Source organism: Anneissia japonica, unplaced genomic scaffold (assembly GCF_011630105.1).
Source record: "Anneissia japonica isolate Jap-2015-1 unplaced genomic scaffold, ASM1163010v1 scaffold287743_len2803612_cov181, whole genome shotgun sequence".
NCBI lineage: Eukaryota > Metazoa > Echinodermata > Crinoidea > Comatulida > Comatulidae > Anneissia > Anneissia japonica.
In genome coordinates this window covers 581,535-592,939 of record NW_022733259.1, presented here as the reverse complement: position 1 = coordinate 592,939, position 11,405 = coordinate 581,535, and the positions used below count along the sequence as shown (strand labels likewise).

The window sequence follows — 11,405 nt, the reverse complement described above, 5'->3', positions numbered from 1 at the left end:
TAGTATCGGATTGTCGATGCCACAGTAAAGATCAAAGGACTGTACGCACGCGCTATGTTCGAGAGCGGAGATGTGCGTCCTTTTGTTAAATTACCTTGGTGCTACTCACATACCAATTGGCATGTTTGGAGATTGAATAAAGAAATTACATTTATGTGGCTGTTAATATATGGACCCTGCTTTACATGTAGGCTCATACAAATAACCCTCCTATTATTGGCGAATTTATTTTGCTGTTGGTTTTGGTTTTAAAGAAATAAATAAATAGAGTACATGTTACTGATACGCGCTACTCACATACCCATTGGCATGTTTGGAGATTGATTAAAGAAATAGTGTTCTAGATTTCAGAGTCCGACTCATTTATTAACAGTTGTACTCAAAAACTCTTACAAATAACATTCTAATATATAACTACTAACATGGAAATAACAAGTTCTCGTAATCTCGAAAGCTCTGTTGAGGGCAGTATAATGAGGCGATAGAATATATTGGCCCTAATGGCCGCCCATACGAAAAAGATCTAATAATCAATCAGCAAAAAAGATCAATCAATCAGCAGGGAATTCCTAGAGCTTCTCATCGGAGGTAAAAAGATCTATTAATCAATCAGGCAATTGCTTCTATAGCTTCTCATCGGAGATAATAATAATAATAATAATTGGCCCTAACGGCCACTCATACAAATAAGAGCGACCGCTCGCCTGCCCGCGTGTTAAACAGAGGTTACCTCTATTCAGTGTTAAATTTTTTTTTTTTGTATAAATGGAGGTATTTGAGAGCTGGTTGACCAAAAATTTGGAAGAGCTAATAAGATAGAATTTTTTAAATTATTAGAATGTTCATTTGTACAAAATTAAAATGACTTGAAATTGAAAAAATTAAATGCCTTAAAATTAAAAAAATAATAATAAAAATTTAATACTAAGACGCGATTCAAACTTACGACTTTGGCTCCTTAGAACACTTCGTTAAGCGACCGCGCCATTAATATGATCTGTGTTATTTGTGGGAATGACAGTAATGTACAGTCCTTGTTGAACCCCTATTTTGTTTTGTATGTGTATGGGGCACCCTAGGGTCAAACTTAAAAAAAGGGCCATGAACGTTTGTTGGAAATCACATCTAGTTTATGTGTAACAACAACATCAATAAGAAGTGAGGTTTAGCCAAGTGTTTTTAGATAATAATAAAAATAATTGGCCATAACGGCCGCCCATACAAAAAAGACATATTAATAAAACAGCCAGGTATTCCAAGAGCTTCTAATTGGAGCTAAAAATGGGGTTGTAATATTTTAATTCTGCCTACATCACTCAAACCTGCTCCTTTCTTATGTTTATCATTGCAATCACGTTTTGTAATTCCTGTTCCAGTTGGGATTGAAGGCCAGACATCTCTGTGGTTGATTCATTCTCAAACTGACCATGATGTAACTAAAAAGATAATTAAAAAAAAGTGTTTGCAAATAGAGTACTAGGTAACTAATACAGTACTGGGTCATTATTATTCAAGTATAAATTAGGCATTGGAAAATATTAACCCATCCATATTTCTTGTGACAAAACCTCACATTAATAAAACTATGCAAGTAAAATTGTTAAATATCTTCTATTATAATCAAAACAAATCGCGTATGGTTTGGCTTTCTGATAGTAACTCCACTGTGTTATGTAGTGGTAAGTCATTATTACAGATGAACTTTTTAGGTGAGTTACCATTAGAACATGTGTCACTACTGGGTGGGTTTGAAGTTTAACCAGTATTCCTGGTCAAGCATATGCAAATTAACTCCATATATTCTTATATGCAGAGTGGTAAAAAAATTAAATTTCTGCGACCTTAACCCTTTACATCGGCATTTCCTTCCCAAAAACCTAACTCTTCCTTATATTATTATGTACCACTCCACTAAATTTTATGATGATCCATTCCCTATTTTTTTGCCTAATCCTCCTAATAGAGAGAAAGCTCCAACAATACGTAACCTCTTTTGGTGGAGTAATTAAGTGAAAGTATTTACCTTGGTATTACTGACAACTGACTTGAGCATGAGTTTTGCCGATGATAGCAACTGGATTGCTTCTACTTGACTACTTTTGGCTCCACTGACTAATTGGTATGCTGCAAAATAACAAAATTAATTGAAATTTGAAATTCATTAATTTAATTTTTGATAACACTGATATATAGCACATATCTCAAGTGTATTTTAAAACACATTAGGATTCGAAACCAAGAAACTTCAGAGCATTCGATAATCCAACCAATTGAGAGAGGATTTTCTTGTTAAAGGATATTTTACAATGTATTGTACAATACACATCTGTTAACAGTGGCGGATCAAGGAATTTGAAATAGAGGGGCCCCAGAGAGGGATTTTCACAGTAGTCCAGACCACCTTAAGCCATCCATGGTTCAGCTGAAAATTTATGGCACCTCCAGATGGTCTGAAATGGCACTCTCAGGCCTAAAATTTCAATATAGTTTTCTTTTTTTTTGTCCATTTTAAAAATAATTTAAAATAATTATAGAGGGCCAGCTTTCCTCATCCTGAATTGCATATATTTAATAATAGATAATCAAAATTAATTAGGCATATTTGATGTGTAAATTTAGAAAAATCTATGGGCTGTTGCGTTCACAGATTTTCTTTTCATCACAGATGTTACAATTAGAATTTATGCTCTATACACAGTTTTTTATTCAGACGATATGCTTACCTTTAGCAAGCTCAATGGACTGTTCCATTATCTTTTTGCAAGACTCTACTTCTTTAGACCAATCAGTGGTCTGCGTTCTTGACCGATGCGATTTTTGAAGGCACTGTACTGCCTAAAAAATTCATTCAAAACATATTTGTAACATTTAGATTTTACACCGATATAATGTACAGTACACACAAAAGGATATTGACTTTCAAAAGCAAGTACGAGTGTGCGAAGCATAGAATGTCAATGCCAGAGTTAAAACCTTTGATGTCCCGAGATAAGCGAGCTTTTCTTGAATTGTCTTGGTGCAATATGGCCCCATGCATGTTAAAGAATGCAATACACACTTCGAATGAGTAGGGGATTAATTGTTTCCCCAGTGTACTGCTCAATTCACCACAAGTACACCACTGAAAAACAATTCTTATATTCTTGAGGCATATGTATGCTTAAACTGCATGCTATAATTACTGCAAACAAACTCCAAACACAAACACATTTGGACAAGTTAACTTCAAGTTTGGGACAGCCTATTCCAGACGGTCAAACATAGCAACCAGATACAGATGCATAAGATACAATTATCCTTCATTGACAACTGCTCTTACCTTGTCATTGTCCATTTGGTCTGTTGAATTGCAGTCACCTAACAGTCTTGCGTATGACCGCCACACCTCGGCATTACCTGTGACAGTTGACGTTAAACGACCAAATAGCTCAAGAAGTTTCTTCCTGAATTGTGAGGCTAAAATATAGATACACAAAAAAAAAATGCTATACAGTAAAAGTTATTAGACACAATAGAAAAATGACCTATAGTTTTGAAGATGTCATGGAACTTGTAATTCAAGGGGCCCAAGCCTCCCACTCATTGCAGGAGTCTCCTAGACATCGGCACTGTCTCTCGCACACCACCCACTGCCAAATACAATAAGATGTGTACAACTCATTAAACTAAGCCTGAAAGTCACTCATCTCGACCCTGGCAGGTGACTGGTGCAGCTAATGCATTTTTACTGGAGTGTCAATTTAAACTTTAAAAAAACTGGCCAATCAGAACAATTATACTTAGTTCTAACCTGGAATGATTCTATCTAACAAGTAAATCATATTAATGGCTTCTATTTGCATTTCTATATGACAATTTTAAAAAGCAACTATCATAAACGAACCTGGAATGCCACCTTTGTCTAAGAGGTCTTCAACAACAGCTGTGACCAAGATATTTAAAATTTCTACATCTGTGTATTTTTCTTGGAAATCTAGTAACCTGTGGTATGCCCGTATGCTGCCCTGAAAATCTCCAACATCTATCGCTACCTATGAGAAAAAAAGTAGTTCATAAATTTGTTTCATTCTTGAATCTATGTAGCATTCAATTTTTGTATTGCTTACATGGTTTTGTGGTTTATTCTTACTGCAACAATCTATTCTTCTACCAGCCTGGGTTAGTCAATTTGACAGTAAAATAGCTGTTGAGCTGTGAAAGACCCTTCAGTATTGTCAGGAAAGGCTGGCTATGCTGTCAGGAAATTTGAACCATGGTGCTAACATTAATAAGACTTTACAATCAACTTTGAAACATTAGCTTCAATTTTCCCTGTTATTACATTGCAATATGGATACCTTTTCATATACCTTTTATATCGATATAAATTTCATTAAACCCTACTTACAAATAGGAAGTTTTCCCAAACTTTTGCACTTTCATAATTACACTTGATGGCTTCTTGTAGTGTCATATGAGCTTTATCCCTACAGAAAAAAAAAACCTTTAATTTATTATCTGATAATTGGAGCACTGTCATTTCCTTTAAAAACCAGATTAGGAAAGCAATATGGCCTACAAATAAAAAAATTACAAAACAAGCAACATAAATATATGAACTTTATAAACATATCAAATACAATAGCTATGTTTAGATCTATTAAACTTCAATAAATCAACCAATGAACTAACCAACTAAACAATCAACCAACTAAACTATCAACCAACTAAACAATCAACCAACCAACCTAACCAACCAACCTATCAATTCATTAGTAAATGGCACACACATAATTTCTGCTTGTCAGTTGCTGAACTATGACCTAGATGTTTGAGTAATCATCCTGGATCAACTCTCAGAAACTGCATCCCAAGGTTCATCAAAGTGATTGAGAAAAACTAGAACAGTTGAACCAATCACAAGAACGAAAGAGACATTGCTCTACCACAAATGTAACACAGGCACAGCCAATGAATGAGCTGGACTGCTGACTATTCATGGATAACATACAAATCCCATTTATTATTATCATTATTATTATTATTCTATGCAGATTACTTACTTTTCTTTCAATTTTATATGGGAATGTGCAAGGTTGTTCCAGGCTTCAAAATTCTGAAAACAAAAATATAACCATTGACATTTTTTGTGCACATTTTAAAATTTGTTTATTTGTTCTTGAGTATCTATATAGCATCTTTTCTACAAAGCCCTGTCCGGACTATAAATTTTTATTTCAAAAAGTACTTTTGTATGCCCATATATAGTCATGATGTGCCTATATATGGTCATGATGTGATGTCATCATGACCATATTTAGGCATGTCACATGTTTTTGTCAAATACAATCTTATAGTCTGGACAGGACTTAAGTTAGAGTATGATGCACTTTGTTGTAACTGGTCATTGCCTCTGCATGCTTAAGTGTTGCTGCCATATTGGTGCAGTAGCAGGCAACCCCCCACCAGGTACCCATTTATACTCATGGGTAGACAGAAGCAAAACAGAAAGTGACATGCTTAAGGACACAAGCAAACTGCTTCCAACCTTATTTCTATAGCACTGAATTAACTGTCAAAAAAGCATTTGTTAATTATGCAAAGGGTTGGGCTGGTTCGTCTACTTATCTTAAATATTGTTTATTTATGGCACTATAAATGTATCTGGCATTGATTTTCATTAACAACTTACATCTACTTCTATAGTAACACATTTCCTATAGGCCCTTATGGCCACTCTATGCTGCTCCGATTTGATGGCTGCAAACCCAAGAAGAAACCAAGTATTGTACTGAAAGAAGAGAAAAGGTTTATAATTAATTCATGGACTATGCCTGATCTCTCAACAAAAGACTGGGATTCAAATTTGATATTGAGAGATCAAAATGCAACCACTCTCAGGCATAAACATATAATGGACCTTTTCACAGTGTTCACATCGTTCACGTTCACATCAAGCCTGGATCCGGTCCGGAGCCCAGACAAAAAAACTGTGAGTTGCTACGGTTTTTGAATGCTGTGTTCACATCTCGCACGGAACACAGTTGTTCGCATTAAGTATGTATGCGTTTGATTGGTTCGAATGAACCAAGCTTGTTGCTGATTGGTCCAAGAAAAAAAACAAAAACGTACGATTTCAGGATACAAATTGCTCTCAGATACATCGGTCCAGATACGGAGGCTGGATTGAAAATCGTATGAATTTGATGTGAACGGTCCTATTTTTTACCACTGAACCCATTTTTCAAGATTTTTTCTCCGGACTCCGGACCGGAATCCGGGCTTGATGTGAACGTAGCTTTAATTGAACTTAACAACTGACAATCAGGAAAGGACTAGGAATATGTGCATCTCACAAACACACAAGTTGTCCTACAAATGCACACGTACTGTATGTGTAAACATGTATGTTTTTACACTGTTGTTTTGTGTGGACCTTCACAACAATATCGAAGGGGTGAGGTTTGCGTTTTTTAATGCACTTTGTCAATTATTTAAAAAAACATGACTGAACAGGGAGTGGTTAATGGACTTTTCCAGTGTGAACCAATCAAACTTAACAAATGACCGACCAGAACTGAGCCAGGAATACACACGTGTCCAACAAACACATGTGTTGACCCACAAACTTACTTACATTTTATGCTATTGTTTTGTGTGATCGAAGATGCAGTGCTTAGTGGAAAGGTGCATAATACAGGCTTCAATAGAGTGTTACAATAGTATTATTGGCAAATTCCTTTCTAAACATTAATGGAAACTATTGTCTGGTCCTGAACTATGACCTAGGATGGAAGAGTAAACATCCTGGATCAACTCTCAGAAACTGCATCCCAAGGTCCATAACAGTGATTAAGAATAACTAGAACAGTTGAACCAATCACAGGAACCATAGGGATGTTGCTCTACCACAAATGTAACACAGGCACAGCCAATGAATGGGCTGGACTGTTGACTATTCATGGATACACTGAATGTGGGTTGCAGTCATTGATAGCCCCACCTTCCATCCGCCAATGTAAGTTACTACAGAACTGCAGTCTGTTTAAAAACTTCTACTTACTTGCAGCGAGTTCCTCTCCAGAGACTTCTCAAAACACTGAATGCTCTCTTCATATTTTTTCTCATCGAGATACAGTCTCCCCAGTGACCTTTGAGCTCTAGCGCTCGTCTGATTGGACACCTCCCAGGCCTTCAAGTAGTACTCAGGTTTCCTAGTCACTTCCCCAAGCAGACACAGCATGAGTGGTGTCTCCTTGATTGAGAGTTGCTCCTGTATTAATCGTTCGGCCTAGAAAAAATAACAAAAGGGCAAACTGTACTTACTTATATTAAATATATGTTGCATTAGTGTATAAATTTTGAAAACCAATTAAATTATTTAACCATTTTGTATTATTATTTTGATTTCATCATTATTTTTTTTCTTTTCTCATCACCTTATCAAGTTTATCAAGTCTCTGGTAACAATGGACAGCATCCTCCCACAGATTAAGTCTTAGGTAGATTTGCAGTGCAGCACTTGTTGATCCTAAACTGTACAATAGACTCGCAAATTCACCCTGGAAAATGTAAAGTTGGATAAAAGGAAAAATTTGTATAGTGGAAAAATTTTAACAAATGAGAACAATGCATTATTATAAAATATAACAGTTTGCCTTTTGTGAATCGCGTAATAGCTATTTACTAATATATACAAGAATAAATGTAGATTTTAAAAGTTGCCAACATACCTCTACCACCCACTTTGGTGGTAGATTAAGAGCATAGAATTGATGGAATCGAACGCTGACTGGACACTTATCCTGCTTCAGTTCATTTACCAACACCTGAAAGAAGACATTTACATATATTTATATACTTAAAATCAAGTCATCCAAGGGTGGATTAGATTGGATATATTTATTCCATGTGAACACCAAGGATAACCCTTACAAATCTGAAGATCTATCTCCAGTGATCTCCTTCTGGTGTGGATTAGGCAGCACAGCAGGAGATAATCATGTACTGTACTCTTTTCTAAAAAGAATGTACCCTGACCTTTCACAAGCACATGGGCCCTACGAAATCTAACAGTGATTTTTTTTATACATGCATTTTAGCACTCAAGCTGAAACACAAGAAGAGCAGTGGATGGAACTGAACAGGGTACCAAAGGTTAACGATAGAAGGTTAACGATAGACTCCACAGTGTGCCGCACATAGTGGGTACCACCAATTTAGCCGACTGAGCTACACTGCTCTCTTAAGGTAGAAACCCACCTGGAAAATAGATATTCCAGGTGTTATTACTGTGACTGTCAGTTACTGAACTATGACATAGGATGGATGATTAAACATCCTGGATCAACTCCCAGAAACTGCATCCCAAGGTTCATGACAGTGATTGAGAAAAACTAGAACAGTTGATCCAATCACAAGAACCAAAGAGATGTTGCTCTACCACAAATGTAACACAGGCACAGCCAATGAATCAGCTGGACTGCTGACTATTTGTGGAAATCTTTTTACGACATACATTTAATTGTGTGGAAAAGGGGGTCAGTGGGTTGCAATTCCTATCAGGGTCAAACTGGGTTATCAGTCAAAAACTTTGCTGAAAGCTGCATTAGATTACCTTTTGTTTTTAAAGTATCTAGTAAGTTGGGGGTAAGTTTAATGTAAACCGGGCTAACTATTAAAAAATAAGTCCAATGTAACTGGTAAAAATTATCCAACACGATAGCATTCGTTAGTTAAAAACATATGGCATAAGATACCTCCATCTGCATCATAGCTCTCTCAATTTTCCTTCCCTTGTCTTTCTCCAATAAGGAGCGAGCCATCAACGCCTTCAACTGTGCACCCCAACACTGTGGCTGAGCTACGATATTCTAAAGATTGAAGCAAAGTATGATAAAGACATTGGGAATGAAAATCCCTTCTTTACACTAGGTATAATTCAAACATCTTTGGCTACAAAATGGAAACAACTGAGATAAAATTCATCATTAATATATTAAATGAATATAATCAAAGCTTAAAAAGTGCTTTATATATGGAAAATATGCATATTAAATAATATCTATAGTATTACAAGACTAGGTAGATAGGTAGCACTTGGGCAAAACAAAGTCGTAAACAGAAATTGCTCACTTCAATATATGCAGATAGTTCTTCCTTCAGCAGTTCAAATTTGGCACTATTCCTTTTGTGCTCAGCACTGAAAAATTAAAATAAATGGCATACACGTCTATTAAATTGCATAAAATACCTGTGCTATTGGGCTACTGATCTAAAAATAGATGAAATTATAGTTCATGGGAATGATTTTCAGTATGGTCACACCCTCTCCACCTTAAATTATGGGCAGCCAAACCTCCCGAATTCTGGCTAAACCTGGGAAGGCCTGACCTAGCCATCGGGGAGCCATGGTAAAAATATGTTGGAGGTAAATGAAACACGGTGTGGAATATGGCCCATCTGTCGGGGCAACGATGGAATACCTGGTGGGGCTTGCACCACCCCTGCATATAGGCAACGACTACAAAAGTTTTTTTAGCAGCAACGGTTGTTTTGTGCCTTTTTTTGAAAACGTAATTATGAATATCTCTGCCATATGCAGTGTATTAGCATTACATACATTAATTCTTCTGTTATTGATTTGATTTTCTAAAATTTTGTATACTACATTATTCATATCAAGAATCATGAGTGATTTCTTAGAATAACTAGTTGTTTAAATTCCTCCTAAACAAGTTTCCTAGTATTAGATTCAGAAGACCTAACTAGTGACTCACAAGAGGGCGAGGATGATAGCTTGCTCTAATGCTGTAAGACTTGGAGACTCAGATTCACTTCGCTCAAGCAGTTTAACATGTTCTAAAATTACATCGTCATCTAGCTGAAGATCCTTTAAAAAACAAATATAATATCAATAATGCAACAAATAATTATGAACAAGATTAAAGGTTAAATGTTATGTATTTATACATTGCAAAATGGATTTATCTGGAAATTAGTACAGTAATTTGGAAGTCAGTAATGGTAAAGTACAGATAGTAAAAGAATATTACATAAAAAGAAATTGTCTGGTTCTTATAAATAAATAATAATAATAATAATAAAATAATATTCAAATATTTCTGTTATGCCAATTTCTAGTAATTCTCAAAGTTACAGAAAGAATGAAACTTTGCACACAAGAAAATATGGGGTGAAATCCACTAAATCTTTGTCAACTCTATATTTGAAAATGAATAGTATTACAATATCAATTCAACATAGACATAAATAAACTATAATGTAAAATGATAAAAATGAAAATAACCTTAGGTAGATGCTGTTTAACGAGTGATTTAGCATCTTCAGACAACCTTGAAAATGACTTTTCAGCAACGTCGCCATGTTTTTCAACCTTTACAATTAATTGTGCACAATTTGTCTGTTGAAATTTGGTCCTTTTTCCTAGAGCACCTACAAAACATAATTATAAAATAAAATTAATGTGTATGTGTCTGGGTGGGCCTCAGTGTATCTTGGTGTACGTATATGGGTTTACATATCTCAATATTTGGGCTTACATATCATGGTATATAATAATTGTGTGTTTCCTATTAAGGTGTGAGGTGTGTCTAGCTGTAATACAGTATCTAGGTACACATGTATATAGATACATAAGATCTTTATCTGTTGGAGTCTGGGAGGTCTGTGTATGGACATGTTTGTCCATAAACAGTTTACATTTTAATGATGGTCTACTATGATATATTTAAGTAAAGTGAGTGTCCATCTCAGCAGCAAGAGGTCATCATAATTGAAATTCAGATCTTGAAAATGAGGAAGTGGAAGCTTTTCATTTTCACTCTCATTTCAATACTTTTACCATTATATTAATTAAAATTACTTGTATTTTAAAGGAGTTAAAGCTGTATGCAACAATATTATAGTTATTAGAATATCCCTGTCTTGTGCCATTAAAAGAACTCAGAAGCTCTATCTTAAAATAATTTGGGACCAGATGGAACATATGATGAGGTATGCGAGACCACTGGTCTTCCATCGCTGTCGACGAGGAGGGAGCATCTGTTGTTGTCGTGTGGTAAGAACCTTTTGCCTCTGATATATTTCGAAACATGCTCCCTCCTTGTCACCAACTTGGCATGGATCTTCGATCCCACCCTTTACTTGAGATTAATTTTGGCAGATCTGAGCGATTTAAATTGTCATCTGTTGGCCAAAATTATAAAAAAATAAATAGTAGGTTGTTTTTTTTTCTGTATTTTTCTCTTGATGTATTACAGTGTAGGCATACTGGTATTCTAATAATGTAAGACTACGGTTTCAGCCTTTGGCTGGTTGTCAGTCACTGCTTTGAATTTGAATAAAGTACACCTGAAAATATATATATATATAAATATATATATATATATATATAATATATTTTC

General features: G+C 35.4%; 1 protein-coding gene across 1 annotated transcript in view; it reads right to left on the bottom strand.

The window, feature by feature from the left end:
• Window positions 1-341: 341 nt before the first annotated feature.
• LOC117116001 (tetratricopeptide repeat protein 27-like) overlaps window positions 342-11,405 on the bottom strand; it is a 14,714-nt gene continuing 3,650 nt past the window's right edge. The window contains exons 7-21 of the mRNA XM_033259930.1: window positions 10,289-10,434; window positions 9,759-9,871; window positions 9,115-9,181; window positions 8,739-8,852; window positions 7,713-7,808; window positions 7,419-7,541; window positions 7,043-7,270; window positions 5,672-5,770; window positions 5,043-5,095; window positions 4,388-4,466; window positions 3,884-4,031; window positions 3,320-3,456; window positions 2,724-2,835; window positions 2,024-2,124; window positions 342-1,436 (exon numbers count right to left, since the gene is read on the bottom strand). Coding sequence (XP_033115821.1) covers window positions 1,317-1,436; window positions 2,024-2,124; window positions 2,724-2,835; window positions 3,320-3,456; window positions 3,884-4,031; window positions 4,388-4,466; window positions 5,043-5,095; window positions 5,672-5,770; window positions 7,043-7,270; window positions 7,419-7,541; window positions 7,713-7,808; window positions 8,739-8,852; window positions 9,115-9,181; window positions 9,759-9,871; window positions 10,289-10,434 — 1,736 coding nt within the window. The 3' untranslated portion in view covers window positions 342-1,316. The remainder of the gene's footprint in view (window positions 1,437-2,023; window positions 2,125-2,723; window positions 2,836-3,319; window positions 3,457-3,883; window positions 4,032-4,387; window positions 4,467-5,042; window positions 5,096-5,671; window positions 5,771-7,042; window positions 7,271-7,418; window positions 7,542-7,712; window positions 7,809-8,738; window positions 8,853-9,114; window positions 9,182-9,758; window positions 9,872-10,288; window positions 10,435-11,405) is intronic.